Source organism: Ciconia boyciana, chromosome 2 (genome assembly GCF_034638445.1).
Source record: "Ciconia boyciana chromosome 2, ASM3463844v1, whole genome shotgun sequence".
Taxonomy (NCBI): Eukaryota; Metazoa; Chordata; class Aves; order Ciconiiformes; family Ciconiidae; genus Ciconia; species Ciconia boyciana.
Genome location: NC_132935.1, coordinates 149,198,068 through 149,220,242, shown reverse-complemented (window position 1 = coordinate 149,220,242; position 22,175 = coordinate 149,198,068). Strand labels below are relative to the sequence as shown.

Sequence of the window (22,175 nt, the reverse complement as noted above, 5' to 3'; positions counted from 1 at the left end):
CCCAAGGGGCTTAAACACATTGCTGATTTTACAAGGCTTGCCTGTGCTAAGATCACCTAATATAATAAATGGTGAGAGTGCTTGCTTTGTTTACCTCAAGTCTATTTTAAGTCCAGTTGAAGTGAGCTGAGAAAGTAAAAGAGAAAAGCCCAGGGCTCAGACATACTTCTTTCCATCCTTGGAAAAAGTGAACATTTAATTTTTCTCATAATTCAGAAATTTTTTCTCATAATTCAGAAAATCAGAGCTGAAGTAGTTAGAACCAGTTTTGATGTTACTGAATGTGTTCTTCAGAAAATCACTGAAGACAAAAAAGGTATTTGTATCAATTTCTGTAGGATTAATTTTGTGGTAATTTAAAAGAGATCTTATGCAGTATTTTTACCATCTTCAACACAAGTGTTATCAGACGTTTATTCAGTTTTTCCATTGAATGTATCAGTAATGTTGTCTGCATGTATATCAGCTTTCATTTAAAAATTTCTGAATCCTTTATAAAGGCTTCAAGTATTTTTAACCATATATCAGCATGATGAAGACACAGATTTTGCCAAAAGAAGACACAGATTTTGCCACCAATTCTGACTCAGTCAGAATTCAGCTTCTAAAGAGTTTCCTAACACACACCTCATCCCCTTCCTTTACAGCACCTTTCACTTACCACCCAACCCTTGCTACTGCTGGAGTCCTGTTCCCTCTAAAGACACCCTGGTGTGTGGCTAAGGTGAGGGAGTCCTCACTGTTCCATCCACACAGGTTGTGTCTATATTTTCACATACTGAAGCACACATTTTTCAAACACATCTTTTGACCAGGGATCCACTGGCCTGGCAATGAGCAGACTGCAATTCCACATTGACACTGCCTGCAGGTCAGCCCCTTCTACCTTCATCACATATCTTCATGGCAGCTACAGCAAACATATGCGTGGAAGACGATTCAAACTGTAAGTGGATCTGTACCTGCTTTTAATGTCCTCTAAGCAAGCATATAGATGAAAACCAGGAACGAACTTACTCAAAACCTTTCTACAGGGCTAAGAAACTCTTTAAATAGCCCTGTCACAATCTACGGGATCTTTCATCTCCTATATTAGCTTCTTTAATGATGCAAGAATATCTAGTCCCATCAGCTGGTTGCATTTCCTTACTGCTATGAGATACGATGTGCCTCCTGAAGAGATAAGGACACTTGGGCAAACTTTCTCTCGTATCTCTCCAGAACACTGTTGGAGAAACTACTGCATGCGTCAGCTCATCGGCCACACATCCTATCAGCACCATTTTAAAACGATCAGTATATGTTGGGTTTGGCTTTCAAATATGTAGCGTGACAAGGCTTCTGCTTGAGAGATGACATTTTATCAGAATTCTTATACGTAATAAATATATAGATTATATAGGATATACAGATATGAGCTGGTACATGCCACGGAGCAGCACAGAACAGCTCCAACTGTCATGGATATGGCTTAAGTCAATCTACTGATAAGCATTACACAACTTTTTGAGGAAGATAAAAGACCAACTGGTGTTAGGACTGCATGCTTAAACATGCAGTGGTCAAGAGTGAAAATTAAGGCTGCACCTGCTACACACTACCAATATTTTCACAGAGGGCTGGGAAAAATCTCTACCCTGTCATCTGCAATAAGACTTGTGCTTATGGACAGAAAAGGGAAGAGACCAAAGAAATTCAAATTGATGCTTTTAGTTGTAACTTACCATTTGAAATTTAACTCCTGTGTTGCTCCTGAGAGGAAAATACAGAAATCATTATTAAACTACTACCGTAGTTCACCTCTGTGGATCTTCGTGGGCCAGCTCTGATGGAGTGATGTTCTGTACCACGCACCAGGGAAGCAGCCTGGAGCTTCCCACATTTTCCTCCCTAAAGCTTTTGGCTTTGCACTGGTGGAAAGTTCCCCCTTTTGACAAAAGATGATTTTCTGCATTTTCAGTGAGTAGCTGACTAAAAAAAAATGCAGTCCATTTTGACTTCTTGAAAAATGAGTTTTCATGCAAGGATGAACAGGAATTACTAAATAAAGAAGATTACTACAGGCCACCATTTTTATCTCTGGATGCATAGTATAGATTTAGCACATGAGTAAAAGGAGAGATCAAGGCTATTGCCACTGGCCCCCAATCCTTGAAGCAGGAGGATATTGCTAAATGAAGCTCCTAGATGATTTTGGGGAGTAGCTCCATGGCGTACTGGATGAGAGAGCAATCCCTAATACCCCCAGAACAAGCAACAAGATCAGCATTACATTTGAGGAGGTCATGTCAGTAAGGCACCCAAGGGGATTTCATGCAGCTAGGAACACCACTGAAATACTTAATTTACACTGTGTTAAAATAACTTGCCAGTCAACTAGGAAGGAATTGTTTTGTCTGCTACAAACCATACAGCTAACTAGCAGCAGCTGCCCTGATGCTAAGTATAATTTCCATAATTTCACCAGTTGTGAAGAAGAGCATGGCAGTGGGTTAATTACAATCACTCTCCAGAACTGTCACAACTTTCTAGCAAAGATTAGTTTGTAAGAGCATGGAAAACAAATCAAAAATATTTATGTAAGTTAAACTTCTCTTTGCTATGCTTTTCATTATATTAGGACATAGCAGCATTTGAACAGAGATATCTTTCATGGAGAAATACCTGTACGATTGATAAGCCTCTGAACTCCTCTAAAAATACAGAACTAGCTTACCTGGCACAAGTATTGTTTGCACTTCTATTTACTTTACATGCAGTGATACACATCAAGTTGATGATATTAAAAAAAACCCAAACAACCAACACACTATAAAACAAAGACAATAAGGTTCATTTAAATACATTTCCTCAGACAATAAAACATTATTTTATTTTTCAGGTGAAATTACCAAGTCACTGTTTTAACTTTAACTATATACGATGAAAAGCTCGTAATTTGATTCCTTGATTAGGAATGCAACCATTCTGCAAACTTCCAAGAAGAAAATAGTAGCCTTTCTGTATTTATCTTTTAGACAGAAAGCTTGAGATTATAATGCAAATAATATTTGCAATATCTAAGGATTCTATTCCAGAGCTATTTCAGTGTCCTCCATTTACCTATCACTTCCATTGTGTTACATGAGAGATTAACGTAGCAGAAGCTTTCTGGAGCAGAATAAAAAGGGAGAGCGAAAACTCACTGCAGCCTCTGATCCTTTGACTTTGTGGGTCTTGTACTCAACTCAAGAACCAAGTTGAGCTGTGTCTCATGTAGCTACTCATGTAGCTTGCACATAAACTAATAAGCCTCTTAGCTTGGGATAATCTGCATTCAGTGGATATACAAAATCGGTTCTGTTTACACATTACAAGTGCCCAGGAGAAGGGTTTCCTCTCTGCACTTTCTTAAGCAGTGCACGGAGCATCCACTTGCTTTGTCAGTTATGTATTTTACATGCTTAGTCATCAGCAGGTAAGTTCTAGTTATACTGGTTTTCTACGTAAAACCATCTCCTGACCAGCTAACTCCAATCTGATATTTACATGGCAATTACAATCACCACTGTGTCCCCCAGAAACCTCCCTGGGAGCTGCATGTGTTTACTCCAGCTACAGGTGGATGACTTGTGCAGAGGTACACACCACGTACTCATGCATAAGCATTACACAGGTACACCTGTGTAAAGGATGTTTTGGTGCCAGAATGACCTATTTTAATGACCATCATTCAAGGCAGTACAATTTAAACCATTTCCTTGATCGTGAAGGACTTCTGAGGTTGTGTAGAGGTATCTTTTCATGTCAGTAGTCTGATTTGCCCAAAAGCTGCAGCTTCCCCCCACACCGAGCCTCTTGTCCAACTGTGGGCAATGCAAACCATTGCAGAACGTGGGGCTGTGAGCTACAGAGCCCTGCAAAGGAAGAGGTCAGCGAGTACCACTGAGGTCAAGGCTGGCATTCAAAGTGATACTTCTGCTATTCAAGCTTGAAGAACGGGAAGCATATCTACCTGAACTGAGATCAAAGGGTAATGTAAGAGGTAAATCAGCACAGAGCTAAACTGGATCACATAACTGCGTACACTATAACAATGGGAAACACAAGGAAGGTGGCAGATGAGCCTCAGTTAATTACCAACGGTGGCACGTGGTCAATAGAAAAGCAAACTGCATAGTGAGATGTGCAGGCTGGAAAACGGCCAAGTGTAACATGTGAGTTTCCATGGCTAGTGCATGCACTGAATGCATGATTTTAACACTGCCTGGAACGTCCAGCATGTGGATGAGGTTATTTATTATGCAGTCATGGCTTCATTGGTAAATCTGTGTTACAAAATAATAACCGATAGGGCTGCACAGGGCCTGTTGCATTGGAAACATTTTTAGGGGAGGCTGGACTTTGGTCTCAAACTGCTGGATTAATTGTAACCCCTTTAGGTGCTATTTGATCACCCACACCAGTGCTATGCTTGGTATTTATCCTCTGCCCTAAGGACATTGAGATTTGAAAGAAAGGCAGGTCCTAATCGCCGGGCACTGGCAACCATACGTAATGGGAGAGAGGGAGCACCTCCAGCCAGGCAGAACATCCTCGCCAAAAGGTAAGTCTGCAGCCTCAAAAGGAGGCAATGCATGTTCCAGGTCCTAACTGCCAGCTCAGGCTCTGCAAGGTTATGGCCAAGATGCAGCGAGGCAGGACGGCTCTTTCTGAAACGTGCATGTTAGCCAGGCAGTGCCTGCACCTCACACAGCAGGGCTGCGGCTCACCTTCTCTAGCTAAACCTCCTTTCCTGTGTCTTCCAACAAGAGGTGCTTACAAAGCACCTTGTGCTTACAAAGCACAAAGTTGATTTCAAACCATTGAATTAAATCTATCTCTCTCACATCTAGATGCTGCAGATGAATCTGAGTTTTGGGAGACAGAAGGTTGGGGAGGTCTCTCTCCAAATTTTTCACTTCCCAGGAAGCTTCTCGTATGTCCCAGCTGCAGTAAAGACATTAGCCTCTTCACAAACTCTAAGTACCAGGCTCAAGATAAATGTTATCTAAACCAGGACACAACCACAGCCTATGTCAGCAGGAGATGGCTCTCATAAAACACACATTCCCAGTAACAGTACCACTTTGTCTGTTCTTAAATATCTAGATATTATTACTCCGCATATGTCCAGCCAGCCAGCTGTGCATTCCAGATGTTTTGGTTTTTCATGTATTTGCAGCTTTGCCTTTTCTTCTTCTTCTTCTTTTTTTTTTTTAATGTGTGTGTGTAAAGCAGCATTAGTAACTGCTTCATTTTTTTCAGAGAGAGTAAAAAGAGTGAAGTCATGACTGAGCCCCGAGTCTTTTACCTTTGCTTAAAATGAGCAGCAGGCCTGGGTGACTACTTATTGCATAAATGCCTTAGTAGTCAGAGGAAGAACAAAGAAAACATGGATCCATTACTCAGTGGGAAAAGACAGTTTCTAACAAATGGCACAGGGAAAGCAGAATTTTGAATGCCTTTCTCATATCAGACTTCACTAAGAGAGTCAGCTGTGACCATGTGTCTTTTGTAATTAATGCTAGCAACAAAATCTAAACAGAGAAGGAATGAAACCAGACAGTGTGCTGGGTCTCATGAATCTCATCCTAGGGCACTCCAAGACCTAAATTATGAAAATGTCTGTGTTCTTAATATTTGTCTGAATTCACACAGGATGGGTGAAATACCAGAAGATCTGAAAAGGGCCAATGTTGTTCCTAACATTAAAACACAATAAAAGATTTAAGAATTAAGATCAGCTAGGAGATCGTCCTTCCAGGGCAGGAGGAAACCTTCCAAATGCCTACAAGATTTAAAAGATTATTAACAGCAAAAATGGCTCCAGGAGTTAATCAGAAGCTTAAAACATTCCCATGACATTGTGTAAAAAACTGTACTTGCACTAGGATTTACAAATATTTGCCTGCAAGAAATGTAGCATAATCCTTGCACTGCATTCAGTGACGGAGTACCATGTCCAGCTTTGCAAATCCCCCTTCAGAGGAGACGCAGGCTAACCTGCGAGACCCCGGAGGGTAGCAACGGGACTCTTCAGGAGCCTGGGGACACTGACGTTTCCATCAGCATTACTGTTTGTGTATGGATACCAAGGCCTGTTTTCAGCAAGAGACTTCCAAGTCCTCTGAGATGCCTCAGAATCCAAATTCTGGGAAAGATCATACAAAGAAAACCCAAATTGTTTCAAATGGAATGCTTTGACTGAAAGGGAATTCGCATCTCCCAGAGAAACTGATCTGAAAATTTGTGACCCTGCCTGATACCAGTTCCTAATAGCCAGCCACAGCTGTGGTGCTGCTCAGGTACTCCTGCCATAAACTCTAGCACCCTAAACCAAAGTCTCTTCCACAAGATAATTTGAGTTTTCACATTGGTTTTCAAACCCATGCAACAGAGCTTCAAATAATGCTGGGAACTTGGACTAAAGAAAGTTCTATAATTTCTCATCACTTAACTAGCAGGTAAGAATAACAACAAAAGATAGGAGCTGACTTTCTGGTCTAGAAGAATACTGCAGTCCATCCGCCAAAAAAGAAAAGATACATAAACATTTCAAGTACAAGGGATATTAAATACATGGTCATTGCTATTTCTTTTTATCACATTTGCATTATGTTCTTTCCACTTTCAAACTCAACTGTAGAACAATTCCTGTCTTGATATCATACTAATAAACTTACTAAAACTGAACTCACAAGTAATTTTTTAATCTACTAGAATATCCACAACATTAAATAAACGCATAAATCTGAAAGTTATGGTTTCAATTCAAAACTCTATCTCTTGTTTTGATAACATCACACATTCAAAAATTACACACGTTATATTTATAGGGTCAATTCTGGACAGAAAAAAACTGTTTTGCAGAAACAACCAGACTTGAGGGGGTTTTGACAGTGGGACTAATATTTCTGAGCCTTCTCATCCAAATTTTGCAAAATTAGTCCAGATTTATATGGTACTGTTTGACTGGCATCTATTGAAACCTCTAATACTGAAATACTATGGTTCCAGTTCAGCCATGGCACTTAAATATTGCACTACACTCTTAAACCACTATAAATTTTGTACATACATAAAAAGTTATATACTCTATATGAAATATATACTTACATCCTACATATGGCAAAGTGATATTGACAAGTTATGTTATGGAACAGGGATCTATTAATGGGGAACATTTAAGTACCTACAATCTGTGCCACCTCTTCATTTCCTTAGTTTATTCTAAATGTAAAACCTCTGACTGATTTCAGAGAGACACAATTTAAAGAAAATCAATCTTCATAAAAATTATACCTAATTTCTCCCAAAATAGTAGCCTCTCCAAAAGTCCCTCATCTAGATGGTTTAAGCTCCTCTTGAGTCATGGGGGGATTTGGTCAGGTTTTTTCACATCCCATATTATTAGCCCTTATAGTATAAGAAATGGAAGATCCTGAGCTTCCCAAGGGGATGTATAGTGCTTTCCTTCCAATTCTGCCAGGTCCCAAAGGAAGAGATTTCAAAGCGAATATACTTTTGCAGTTGAAAAATAGTTCTGTAAGCAGTGCAACTACTGTAACGTGGTTTCCAATGCACTTTTTTTTTCCTGTGATTGACTACTCACTTCGTAAACTGAATTATACTTAGGTTGCAGTATGCATTCAGCTCCAAAAAGTTTCCATCAGAATTCACGCAATCTCCTCCACAGGCTGAATTTGCCTCTCTGGTGAATTGTCTGAGCTGTGAGCTACAACCCGAGCTTGTCCCTGGGGTATGGCTTTCATGAGGTCTCACCCACACGTGAAGCGTTAGAAAAGCTGAGCACGCGCTGCAGATTTTCCCTGAACGTGATATTAATCAGGTCTTCCTTCTCCACCCAGCCAGCAATTCTCCACAAAATTATAGAAAAATATAGACACATAGTATTTGACAGGTACAGAACAGAGTATCCTATACAGCATACAGTGTACACAGCATATCAGAGAAATGCGGTATTTTTGAGCCACTTACCTCTCCATCATAATTGCACAGATAATGGGTAAAAAGGTTACCAATGAAGGAAAGCCTGCCAGGGTGTTTTGACATGACCAATTTTTGCAGGAAATCATGCTTTAAAAAAAGCTAAAGTATACTTTATACTTGGGTCTGAGTCATGATCTCATAGCAAATAAGAACAGAGGCTGGCCTATCATTCCTTACTTAAACAAATGGTTTGTTTGTTAGGAATGTCCAGACGTTCAGTTTTCAATAACCATAACTCCCGTTTATATACTGCATAATCTTAATTGGAAGGAAGCATGTTCGGTTGCCCTATTCATCCTCCAGGTGAAGCGATACATCAACAGCTACAGAAATAAATGTACATGGGCGATGAGAGAATGTCTGCTGTCTCATACCTGATCCCTGTTTCTGCAATGCAACTGTAAATTCCAAGAGTTATTTTAATAATGTTCTTTTCCAGCTTGAAAAGTTTTTATCTAGATTTCTTTTGTACTTTGATATCTAATGGTCCATCGTATTTGTTCCTTTCTAATATTAATATACTAAAATGAAATTATACATTCCTTATTAATTTGCAAATCTATGTGTCTCGAGCTTGAGATTTTGAACATTTAACTGTATTAGGATGCACACATCTGATACCAACCCTAGTATGATTATAGTTTTTCAGACTACAGTACAAGACAGTAAAATTTCTGGGTTTTTTATTTTAAGATTGCAGTAAAAACTCTGCATTTTAAAAGCAAAAAAATATGTATGGGCAGTAAAAAAGACAGCTAGCATTAAATTTGTGAGATAATGAAGACTTGTATATACAAGCACTTAGAAGATCTGCATTCTCTGTCTCGATGAATATTAAACAGTTGCAGAAGAAACAAAAATACTGTAGGCTAAATACAAACATTCTTTGCTTTGCTATTCTTTTAATAATGAACTTCCTTGGAAGGCTAACCCCTAATCTTACATGTGTTCTGTATTTGTAGGTACATCTCTGTCAGGAAATGCTGTGAAATGGAAGTTCCTGACAGATAAACTCCTTGGCCTTAAAAATACCATAGATCTTACTTGAATGTCAGAAAGAATCATTTCCAAACTTTGCCCATAATTCAATATCTCTTTATTTAAAAACCATAACAAGCTTGGAGATAATTATTCATACACACATGGATTATATAGTCATTGTCATGTTGGAGTTTGTCATAAAAATAAAATTGAGTTTGTCATAAAAATAAAACAGGAAAAACATAATTAATTCCACTTTTTATGGTGCTGTTATGGCTTGTTTTGCATGAAGAGCCCATAGATATGAATTCCACTATATCCTTAAAGTCCTTTGGCCCCTATCTAATAACTAGGGATGGGACAAACTGGTTTTGTCTAGTTTTGGATCCAACTGAATATGAGATACCAAGAGTTTTAGTCTAAGAGTATTGGCCTTGCATTCCAATTACCATAGTCTGCAAAGTAAAGTGCAGACGAGAAACCAGGGAGGAAAACCTAATGGAAAAAAGTAGAGTAAAAAATAAAGCGAAGTGAAATGATGTGAAGCCATATAATAAAGCAAATATCGAAACTCAATAAAATAGGACAGAGAAAGGAAATTGAAAAGACAGTCGTTAGTATATTCTCTGCTTTTCTTGGAGGAAAGTATGGGTGACAGAAATTCATAAAGCTCTCCTATCAGTAACGTATCCCAGAGGTGAAAAAATCATATTTTAATTGATTCAGTCTTGAAAGAGAGAATGAAAAATGAAAGGTTTACCTATCTCCATTTTTTTTTCAAACCAGCAAATCCTAAAATGATGTTGAGTTTGCAAAGATAGTCACTTGCCAGACGGGAAATACCAAAACTCAGACTGTTTCTGCCACCCTGTTTCCCACCCCACGTGCACATGCGCTGCAGTACAGTCTTTCCTTAACCCCCCCCATCCTTGGCGCGGGCCGTCGTCTCATTCTCTGCACAAAATGAACAGGGCTCATTTCACACACAGGGAGTCAAATGCTTCGTCTTAACTATTCTGGATGTGGACTTGGGGTTCACATACCGCGTGCTTGTCAGACCTTGGGTCTGGAGACCAAGCAACAAATTTTGTAGCCTGGGCCTCAGTATTCTCCATTACTGTATTAAAGGAGGTAAATATTTGTGAAATGCCATTCTCACAACAGTCCCTATAAAGTAAGGATCTTATTCTACCCCTTATTCCCTTTTTTAGCAAGATGAGAAGCTGGCATCCAGAGAAATTATGGTCAGATGTTCATTAAATTCAGGTGAAGAGTAACAGATAAGTACAAGACGACCTTCTTGAGTTCTTTGTATTAGACAGTAATTCATGCAATAAAATCATAGCTGACACTGACTTCAGTTACTGTTATGTGTGTTCAACACGGCAAATCGGACTTGCACATCCAAAAACTAAAACGAAAAGCAAATCCACACAGCCAGCATTCCTGTGTGAAAGCTGAGGCAGTATGTCTGATACCACAGAGACCTCTGTGGAGGAAGCAGAGAGAGATCCACTCCAGCTTTTAATGGCTTTACCTATAAGGACTACTTTTCTCTCTGCCACAAGCTTCCCCCCTGCCTATACAATCCAATTTATCAGTTAAGCACCACTCATCCCATGCACAACACAGGGCAGGAATCCTGTAGAAAAAACCCCAACATATAATCATAATTAAAATGAGTCATCATGCTTTACAGTCCCATTAAAATTGTAACCGCAATTTTGGATTTCCTATCTGTTAAGCGCTGAGCTTTGCTGGATTGCTGTCTGTTGACACCATTCATGCATCTCTTTGGTTTTATTTTAGAAGAATTTCAAATAAACCAGAAATCCCATCGTGTTGCTCATGAAGACATGCAAAGCTCACTAGTAGGAACTAGTCCAGCAGTCACAGGTTGTCCTCTTGTGCACAGAGCAGGATTTGACAAGGTAACACACACACGGGGCCATGGGGTTTCACTGGCATTACATGACAACAGAGGAAGGTTGGTCAAACAGATCACCCTCTTCCACATCAGGTTGTTCAGGACGCTGGTCCCCACCTGCCAGAGCCTCCTGCTCCCATTTCCCCATCCCAGCCCCTCCGACCCACCCGTTCCTAAAATCCAATCTTCCTTTGCCATTTTCTTCCTCCAAGCCCCAGTCCTCTTCCCATGGGAGCTCTCAGCCTCTCCTCACCATACTCCCTATTTCAGCCATCACATTCAGCCTGTACCTGCCCTCTGGCACCTCTCCCATTTTCCCTCTTTTCCTCTTCAAGAACATTCGAACACCCTTCAACTGCTGCTCGCACTCTCTTGTGTTACTCAGCCCCATCCCCAGGGCACTGCCCTGTGGCTCCTATACCCTTCACTGTTTCTCCTGGCTTCTGCCATATCTGCTGCCCCTCCACCATCCAGTTCTGTACCTGCTTCTCACAAAACATCTTCCAAATCACTTTGGCCAACGCTTGGACTCCACTGGGGGCCATCCAGCCAGACCCATTTTCAGAGAAAAGCCACACACCCTGCATTTCCATCTCCCTTGTAATACGCTCCCTGCAGAAGTATCAATATTTGTTCTTCAACATCTCTCTTGCAAAAACAACTCACAGTAACATCTTACCTAATGTACACAAATCATCCCAATGCAGAAGCCAGTACATAACAGGGATTAATTCATGCTCCAGAAAACCGTAAGCGCAATGCTATAAATACTAAAAGCACATACCAGGTTGCAGCACTACTGATAGCCACTAGGTTTTTCTTTTAGAGAAGTCTTACCTAAAACACTAAGCAGTGAGTGCAACCCTTGCTTTTAGTTGCAAAGCATTATGTATCCCAAAAACATTTAAATAAAATAAGTAAAAGCAGGCCCCAAGAGCTCCATAGAAATCACATCCCTTAAAAGGACACACTTGCTATTCTGCAAATGCCACATAACTTCCTCTTCTCAAGGCACCAAATAAATAAGGGAACAGAAAGGGGGCAAACTACTGTTTAAAAACCTTTAACTTGGTGAAAACCCTACTGTTACAGGGTTTTCTATGAAAGTTTTCAAATTTCAAAGACTTGACTGGGAAACATCATTTGCTGTAGCATCAATAAATATTTGGTTACCAGGGCAGAAAAAATTGTACATCTGCTTTTTTTGGAATAAAAGTTTTAATTTATTGCATACATCACAAGATCAAAAATGAGTTTCCACATTACATAGCTAAATAAGCAAGACAGTCTGTGAGTGAGACCAGAATTCTAAGCCCTCCCACATCCAGTTTTCCTATTTGCCCTCTTCTGCCTTTAATAAAGTGCTTCAGACCCAGTTTCCTTTGTAGAAACAAACAGATCATCCATCTCCGTGAGTAAGATTAGGTGTCATCACTTCTCCCTTCTTTGTGAAATAATAAAAGTCATACTGCAGGAAAAAAAAAATTCTTTTAAACCTTATTCAGCCAGGAATAAAAACTGTAACCTTGGATGCCATGTGTGTGAAAAAAAAATATACAGTTTCAAGTTACAAAGGTCTACGATTTACCTTCTTTTTCCTATGGATTTAGGATGGAGGGGTGGCAATTTCTATTCTGGATTGAAGGAATTCTGCTTCTCATTCGTATTTAAATATAAAACCTATTAAAAGTCCAATTAGAATACTACTACTTTTATTTCCTAATGGAATGGCTCATTTTTCACTGTGCAGATTAAATGGCTACTTTAAATGCAGTTCTAAGGAGTACTGTCACAAAAACTAAGTTGAAAAGAGGCAATGGCAATGTTCCTGCAGCCCATTGCTTAACAGATCAGTGAAAATAGATGGTAATCTTGTATTATCCTCCACATTTGTTTGCATTCTGAAAGCATATAAGCCTTTCCAAATACACTTGATCTGTTCAGTTTTTATACAAGAAATCAACTCACAGCTCTCTTGTTAGGAGCTCCCACCAAGAGGAGTTTTACTTGCAAGGTTGAATGAGATTCTGTGTCTGCACTGATGTCTGTTTTCTCATGTTATTTAATCTTTCTCATACTTGCTAATAATTTCAAATTATCATTTCAAATGAAGTTTCATGATACACGGTCACATTTAGACTGTAAAGGATAGTGATTTACCACTTTGACAGACCAAAATTTTTAGCTTGTATACAGCACCCAGCCACAAATGAACAACAAAAATGTTTTGAGTCCTTTTATTTTCAAAACAAATGCTTTATGTACCAGAATCTGTCATTTAGAAACAATACACGCACACACATACACGCACATACATACACACCCCCTATTCTACAATAATTGATGTCTGGGGTTTATCCAAAAGGCAGTAATTGCAAATGCATTTGATTGTTTCTTTTGCAGCATGAAAGAACCGGTTACCTTTCAGGAAAGGAGCCCTCCGTGGCACAAGCCCTTCTGTGATTTCCACCTGCTCTTGCTGATGCTGTTTAACCAGGTTTCCTTCGCTGCCAGCTCTCAAAATCTTTTCACCTAGCCTAATTTTTCGTGATCGGCTGTTAAAATCTTCTTTCCTAGACGGAGGCGATTTAGGAGCCGTATTAGCTGACAAAGGTCGAGCCAAGCGAGAGGGTTTGGACATTCTGCCTGTGCAGGAATGTACCTGCTCCAAAAGCAATTTCTAAAAAAATCCTTCCCAGCTCACTTTCCAGCACAGAGGCTGGGGAGTTCGTGTGTGCAGCGCAGCTGGATGTGAAGTGCCGTGCTGTCAGTCCGATCAGTTTTAAACACCAGGCGTTGGGTGGTCACGCAGACAGTTTCCCGGACCTGTGGAATGTAAATGTGTGCTGGGGTAAAACAGATGACTCTGCTACGGCACAGAGTCCCAACCGTGCCGGGGGAACAGATGCTCTTCCAGGGACTGTCTCAAGCTGCCCGTGTGCGCTGAGGAGGCACCAGGCAGCACCGGAGCAGAAGGGGAATGCCCCACCTACACAGGTACAACGTGAAAAACCACCCAGGCACGGGGTTACCTCTGCGCACGGGACCTTCCTGCATTCCTCTCCCAACCCTCTCTCTCAAACAAACGCTTTCTTGTTTTCAGCAAATTTCTTCACTGTGCGCCAAAACCGCACCACTTCAGCACTATACGGTAAATGCCTGATGTCAAGAATCCATTTGTCTTTGAGTTAAGCATGGTGAGAGCTTAAATTGGATTAAATGATGCATATTCTCCTACCATTGTATTTTCTAACTCACCAAAATAGATGAAGGATTGACAGTGAATATCATCTCTTTTTGAAAAATGGCCCAAATCCCTCATTATTAACTGGCATTGCTTAGGAAATAACACTGCACAGAGTATCGCCCATTATAATTTCCTCTTTCACTGGTACATATACACCTAAAAAACCCCTGGCTTCTTGCACACTACAGATAACCATGTTCTTTACTGACTCTCCAAAGAAAAAATTCCTGACCTCAGGCTACATTATTTCAAACCTCAGTTCCTGGGTGCTTTTCTTTGAAAATGCCCAGGCAAAGCCTGCCTAACTTTCTCTGCCAGCCCCACGCTCGTGAATGCTGCCAAGACGCATAGTATTTGGTCACATGAAAAGAAAATTCTATTCACCGTAATTTTGCAAACAACTTCTAAAGAAAAAAACCACAGTGTAAACCAGAGAAAACACCACAGCTACAGTTACAGTAAAATCTTCATGCTGAATTTTAAAATGTATTCCTCAATATCCCAGGCAACCAGTATGCTGTATCAATAACAGAGTATGAGGGACCATTTTATTTCAAAGCTAGAACAAACATAAGCAAATCAATACTACCAGAGCTAAAGTACTAACAGTTATTTAGGAGAAATGCTTAACAAGCAAAAAGACAGGAAAACATGACTAAATTATTACAGACATTCCTCATTTTCTGAGATGGCAATTGTGCAATGCAGTAAAATATTTTTGCATGCTAATTCCATATTTTTTCAAGAGTCCCACATTAAAGAGGTAATTGTTTATGCTTCCTCTATAAAGCATATTGTCTACTGCTTTGTTGCCCCATCAAGAATGGGACAGATTAAGTGCAATACAGCAAGCCTTGCCATCATATTGATAATATTCTGCATATTACCTTATCGACATAGTAAGAGCTCTAAGTGAGTGGGAAGACTTCAGCTCTCAAGGAGGGACATGACGGACAGGAGAGTAACTAGGCTGATTAGCAGTGCTCAGGCAGGTCAAGATGGAGAACAGAAACAGGAGTGAAACAAGAAGATGAATGGAGAGCTAATCGCATAACTGGAGTGAGGAATGAGCGAAGAAGGAAGAGAAAAAATGAAAGCAAATAAGTTTGTGAGAGCTCAGTTGTACTGAGCCTAAGAAGTACTGTCATTCCCTCTGAAGATCTCCGACTGTTTTGCAAACAGTTATTTTGAAAATCTTCCACTATGATTTCTTTACCAAATGCAAATACTCTGTGCTTAAGAAGAGTTTTTAAGCAGTGACAATAATGCCGCTGATACTATATAGACATACTTTAATTCTCCCAAACACAGGACAATTGTGATATAAAATCCAGCTCTGACAACATAAACAATGGTGTTTCGGTTTTCGAATCAATACTGCTAAGGCAAAATCCTACTGAGATTACTGCACAATGTACATTCACCTGAACTGAGCACCCTTGGCACAGGGTGCTCTTGGAAAGAGCAGCCTCATCTGTGAAGCAGGAGTCTAACCAGACAGTCGTGTTACCCATAAACTTAAAATAATTTCATTTCTAAGCAAAGCAAGGACATCATGAATTCAAGTTTTTCATAAGGCACTCTCTACAGCAACATAGCAACAAGAGATGGGAAAAAGGAGACGTTATCCTTCTGCTCCTGACACAAAAAGCACGGGCCCTAAGTCTTGTCCATTTGGATATCAAGGTGGCACTTCTGCACGGTGAGACAGCAGCAACATCCTGATCGACATTCATTTTTGACAAGGAAGAAGCTCTTTGTCTCACAGGAGAGACACAGCCATGCAGAAATGGGGTGAATCAAACATGTTCCTCAAACATGGGAAATTCCCAGAATCAGAATACTCCAGTCAAAGATAACCATTTTCAGCAATATCTCGGTGCCTGAATAGCAATCAGGTGCCTAATGGCATTATGTCATGTGAGGAGAGGCTGAGAGAGCTGGGACTGCTCAGCCTGGAGGACAGAAGACTCAGGGGCGTCTTATCCATGTGCATAAATATCTGATGTGGGGATGAAAGGGGATGGAGCCAGGCTCTTCTCAGCGGTGCCCAGAGACAGGACAAGAAGCGATGGGCACAAATTGAAACACAGGAAACATAAAGAACATAAGAAAAAGCTTTTTATACAGTGAAGGTGGTCAGACACTGGCACAGGTTGACCAGAGAGGTGATGAAGTCTCCATCCTTGGAGATAATCAACACCCAGCCAGGCATGGCCCTGACCAGCCTGCTGTAGCTGAGCCTGCTTGAGCTGGGGGTTGGACTAGGTGATCTCCAGAAGTGCCTTCCCACCTCAACTGTTCTGTGATTCTGTATTATCAAATATATTCAAAGCCTGTTTATAATATGGAAGCTTAAATATCTTTAAATCTGTCCAACAGTAGATGCCCAACCTTCTTTGTCCAAAGTCCCAGCAATTAAACTATCCCATGCCTGATTGCTGTTTCTGGGAGGATTTGCTTTCTTTCCGGTCATTACGCCCTTTTAGCCTCTTGCAGTCTGTGGCACAGTGTTCCCAGAAAAAGGTCTTGTTTGTTTGTTTTAAAGGCTCTGAGATGTGAAGCTGGGGATTCCAGCCATAAGCATCGAACCTTTCAAAAAAAACAAAAACCCCACCCCAAAACATAAGCCCAGGTTGCTTAGCTGATCGTGTTTCAGGCTGGATGTAGACACAGTTCCTCACTTCACTCATGGGATGAAACAGCACGAGAGCATGTGGCCCAGGGTTGCTGCCAGCTCCCCATCACCCACATCCCGACTGCACAGGTCCTCTCCCCACCCCGGGAGCCCTGGGCTCCCCAGCTGCCGGGCAGGTCCCTCCCTGCCATCCCACCCCCTCCACCACAGGTTCCGAATGAAGCTCCCCAGGCAGCAAGTCTTTCATAAGCTCTCAGGCTTTCTGAAGCCCCAAGGTACTCTTTTGAAGTACTTAAAAAAAAAAAACCAACCACAAAACCAGAAATAACCAAACAAAAAAACCAACCAAACAAAGAAAAAGCCCAAAACAAACCCAACCCCCTTTCCCTCAGATTTCAGATAGCCATCTTCAGCTAGGTAGAGACATCATATTGATGTAACATACCATTAAGCAAAAAGCAGTTCAGTTTGTCAGGTTTTTGTGAAGTGCTGTGGGAAGTTTTCTAGTGCTTTGGGTCAATGAATAAACTCTGTCACTGCCTCACACAGCAGAAATTAATATTAAGGGACCAACAGTGCAGTCTATGCTTTTGAATAATCACGTATATGTAAACAAGTAATATTTTTAGAATACCATACACTTTCCATACGCTGTTTAAAACAATGTCTTATTATTTCAAAATACAAGTCTCCTCTTTCCTGCCTAGAAAATAAATAACTGCTGAAATATGACAACAAGAATTTGTTAAGAGTTAGCTAACAGACGGCATTTTTACCATAGCATATTAAATTAGGTTATTATACTGCTATTAACTTAAGTAACGTTTGTGCCCCCTGGGATAAAAGAAACATGACTAGAGATGTTATTAATCCAAACAAAGCATTTGCAAAGTTTGAAATTTCCTTTTTTGGGCACCCATGAAGTTCTAGTTTACATTTGCACATCAAGAGCTGGGAAGGGGAGAGGATCCCTCGCATGCGAACCAGGAAAAATTGGTAGCTGATGCCGTACAGTTTAGGATGTGGTGTTTTCTCTGCCTCACCAAATCCTCTCCCATATTTTGGCCTGCAACTATCTAAAGAAGAGAGAAGCGTACATATACAAACATTTCAAATCCAGCAGACTGTTTCTAAACTATTGAGAGGCAACAACTGCTACACGAATAAATGGAAGTTGAAGGTGCAGAAGTTAAAACCATAAATTAATGAAGTCTTCTCTTTACAAAATTGAGCAAGTAACCAGATGGCATAACATTTTCAGCACGAAATGAGAAATAAATGCATAGGCACCAAAAGAACAAGATCGGTGACGAAAACAATTTCAGATTCAAGTCACAGATAGGTATGTAATGTGATAAAAAAAAAGTTTAGTGCTTCAGAGAAGTACATTTTCTAGTAACTGAAGCATGCAAAATTAGTGACAAGTTAATTTTGCAGATGTTAAAGCTTCCTTAGAACTATGTGCCAGTGCTTTATTTTTCCATACATGATTTCTGAAATAGTTGCATAATACAGAAGGTGCTTCATGTTCAATATATTGAGACCCATTTTAAAATGTTTCACACAAATCTAAAAACATTCTTCCTAGAAAAATAAACCATGCAAAAGGAACCTAGTCAGTCATTCAATGACAGGTGAACCCCCCAACAGAAAGCAAGCTGTAATTATGGCAAGTCCTGTTACTCTTTAATATGGTCTTAAAAAGAAAAGTCTGTTAAGGGTCCTGCTGTAATATAATAGCTGCCTAGAAGATGCTATAATTAAAGCAGAGTTGTCATTTCTATCAGGAAACCCTGTTCCAGAGATTTACTACTCAGCCATAAAAATTTAATCTCAGCTCCAAGACTTCAAAAAAAAAATCAAAATCAGAGAAAAACCCTTCAGGTCTAGTTTAATTCCCTTTCTTCAAGTTTTAGAGAATTAAACCATAGCAAAACCTTTCTTAAAGATAGAAGACTTTACAGCTGTGGAATCTGAACACCTTATTCTACCCCAAAATCAGAAATACCATCAGTAAGGGCAGAATGAATTTTCTTTATTATTCTGTCACTTCTCCATCTTATATTTGGCTTTGGTTCAGGACCTTCGGCGTCCTGTATTTGCCTGAGTACACAGGTCTGTGGCCTACTAATAAAGTGTTTACGGATATTGAACTATATCATGGTAACGGTTTTTCTAAACCAGTAAAGTTACATCACTCTATCCCTCATGGGGTGGTGTTCTGTCCTCAAGGTGCTTTTTGACAACCGCACTTGGTTCCCCTGCCCACCTGAAGGGTTATAGGAGACTAAGCACACTTGCACACACGTAACTGCAGCCACCCATGGATGGACATGCAGAAGAACAAAGCAGTGGGGCATCTGCGTGCAAACACAGCCAGTAACGTTTTAACTATTTGCCAAGATTGTTGCTAAGATTTCCAATTGGTGCCAACTGTGATGGCAGGCTTGGGTACATTATCCCAATGAGATGATGTTAATCACTAAGCAATTCCAGAAGGAGCAATCGGCTCTGAGCAGCTGCCCATGCAACTCATAACAAATACTTTTTTTTGCAGAATGTTACCTTTTTCTATGTATCAACCACTCTCAGCAGAACACAAAATTAAAATATTTATTACATATGTAAATTATTACTAAACTCTACCAAACAGTGTTCTGTGATTTGGCTGTTCTTGGTGCTATACTGGTTGGCTGTAATGCCTAAATGAGCTAAAATTTATACAATCTTGGTTCAAAGTTGTTGCACTTGTCCTGATGTTTTAATCAAATCAAATAAGAACTTCGGTTCAATACGTTCTTAAAGGAATACCCCTTAGCTATAAATCACAGCAGATCATTACCATTATTACTTCACTGTTAAATAACATATGAATACTGCCTTCCACATCTGCAGTTATTTCACATTAGATTCTTAAAGCATTTTAAAGGTACGCACAAAAATATCTTTTGTCAAATTTATAACATTAGTATTTTTTTAATAAAAGGGAAAATCGTCGAAGTTTCAAAATCTCTTCTGAAATTATATAAGTGAAACTATGGCTGGCTTAGTCTTTAATGCCACTATAAAAAGGGGAGGGAGAGGAGCAACATGAAACACTACACTGACATTTTCCTCTGGAGAAAATGTTAGTTTCAAATGTTAGTTGCTAATTTGTTTTAGCATATCTGCAGCCTTCTCTATAGCTTTTTGCATCATCATTTTCAAATGACCACCTCTTAATAAAAGAATAACCTTTTAAAGAGCTCTAACACATCAAAAATACAACATGGAGAGCTTAAAGTTTTACAGAAGATAAAATATGCCTTACAGAAAATCAGCCCATATGATGGTTTGAATTAAATCTTGGAAAGAAGAAAAAAGAAAACAGGTAGGAAGCAGGAACAGACTGGATATGCCAGGAGACAAATGCAAACCTTGACTGACAGAATCCTGCCCATATGGGCAATGCACAGATAAACCAATTTAATTGTTTCAATATTCCTCTTTTATCCTGAAGTTCTACATCACTCACATGGGCCAAAAAAATAGGAAAAGTAAGTAAAAGAAGTGACTGAAAGGAGGACAAGCTGCAGGTGTGAAGGTAATCCACTCATACCCCACATGAAGAATTCCAGCTATTCCTCATCCAGCGAAGTCCCATCAATAGCACCCTCAGGAATGGGTGCCACAGTGGATGCTCTCATAAGGAGGAGCCAAACTACAAGAAAAGAGAACAATGGGAAGATAATGGTCATCCTCTGAAGAAGGTGGTAAGAAAGAACAGCTGTCTGGGGCAGCCTCTAGCTCTGGCACTCTTGACTGGACTGTCACAGGCTTTCTCCACCATAGACCTTGGAAGGAAAGAAAAATCTCCACAGATCTATGAAAATGGGAAGGCAAATAAGCAGATACGGAACTCTTTATAAAACACAGGTATTGCAATAACAACTCAGATCAGAATTCATTTTGGGGCTATTTTTTAAAAGCAAAAATAATTAGCCAGAGCCACTATCTAAACTGCAAACAGGCAGAGAAAGTGAGTGTTATACCAATCCAGCATCCTTTTCTCAGGAACAGCTCTAGCAGTGATGACTTACCCAACAGCAGAACAAAAATGTATTTGTCTAATTGTGAGATGCAATTTTTTTCAGAGACCCATTAATGAATACTTCAAGAAACTAATACGATCAGTTTTCTGTGATTTTTGTGCTTTTTCAGTGTTTGGGGAGAGATAAAAGGAGAAAATGTGAGAGTTGTATTTTTGCATGTGTGTTTTTGACCACCACAGAAAAGAAAAAAAGTATCTTTCCTGTAAGTCCCATTTAAGATGGGCATCATCACACTACAGCAAGCTTTACTTTTTGCACAGTGTTACTTAACTCAATACAACATATATGATGCACGAGGTTCTCTTCTGTGTCAAAATTGCAAGTGACTGGTGTTGAAGTTGATCCCTTCTGTCACTTACTGCCCTCACAGCACCATATCAAGTGCCCCATAACGCTGACTGCATGGGTTTGAGTAAATCGTCTACAAACAGTCAGCTGCTCAATCCCTTGCTGTTTGAGCAACTCCAGAGAGGTGAACATGTTTGTTAAATCAACAATAAAGAAATCTGCAACTCAATTTATTTGTGTTTATATAGCTACATAGGATAGTTCAGGTAATCTGAGTTTACCACTACTCCCCTAAAAAGCCCAGGTAGTGCATCCTCACGTGCTCAAGCCATCTGGAAAGATATTTCTTGGTTTCAATCTACCCATACTTGTAGAGACTAAATGTTCTGAAATCTGGAGATTTTATGCAGATGACTTAATAGTCTGTTCTGCATATTTGATGATTCATTACCTTATTTACATAAATTACAACAAATGGTCCCAATTACTAGCACTTAAGTCTGAAAAGGCTGCAGCACAGAGCATGCTTTAGGAATGCAGCAACTGCTGTTTTCTTTATTTCTGGCATATACTTGGGGTGGCATCCAGGTTACCCTGATGGCTCCTCCAGCCTCCATCATTAGGTATTGCTCGTCAGGAACATAAAGGGGAAATCCAACACAGTGATCAAACAACAGACAATAGTAGATGGCAACGAAGGAAAGAAAGCTGAAATAGTAGTCTTTCCAGCCAAGAAAAACCTTGAAAAAAACCAATAACCCTACCATTAAAACATAAGGGTCTATGAAGTACGTTATTAACAACCCCAAACTATTTTCTGCATGGAAAACTAAACTGGAGACCATTCCAAGTGCAATATAGAAACATAAAATCTCATTTGAAAAAAAGCTCAATGGCCATTTGTGAAGGCAGGTTAACACAAGTTAAAATGAAGAGGACACTGCATGACTAGCATTTCCACCTAGAACCATT

At 39.8% G+C, this 22,175-nt stretch overlaps 1 protein-coding gene across 6 annotated transcripts in view; it reads right to left on the bottom strand.

The window, feature by feature from the left end:
• KIAA1217 (KIAA1217 ortholog) overlaps window positions 1-22,175 on the bottom strand; it is a 371,546-nt gene that overhangs the window by 230,601 nt on the left and 118,770 nt on the right. Inside the window, exon 1 of one of the 6 annotated variants that reach the window (XM_072854443.1) lies at window positions 20,423-20,483. The exons of the other annotated variants lie outside the window; for them this stretch is intronic. Coding sequence (XP_072710544.1) covers window positions 20,423-20,429 — 7 coding nt within the window. The 5' untranslated portion in view covers window positions 20,430-20,483. Of the gene's footprint in view, window positions 1-20,422; window positions 20,484-22,175 lie in introns of those variants that run through there. 6 annotated transcript variants of the gene reach the window in all.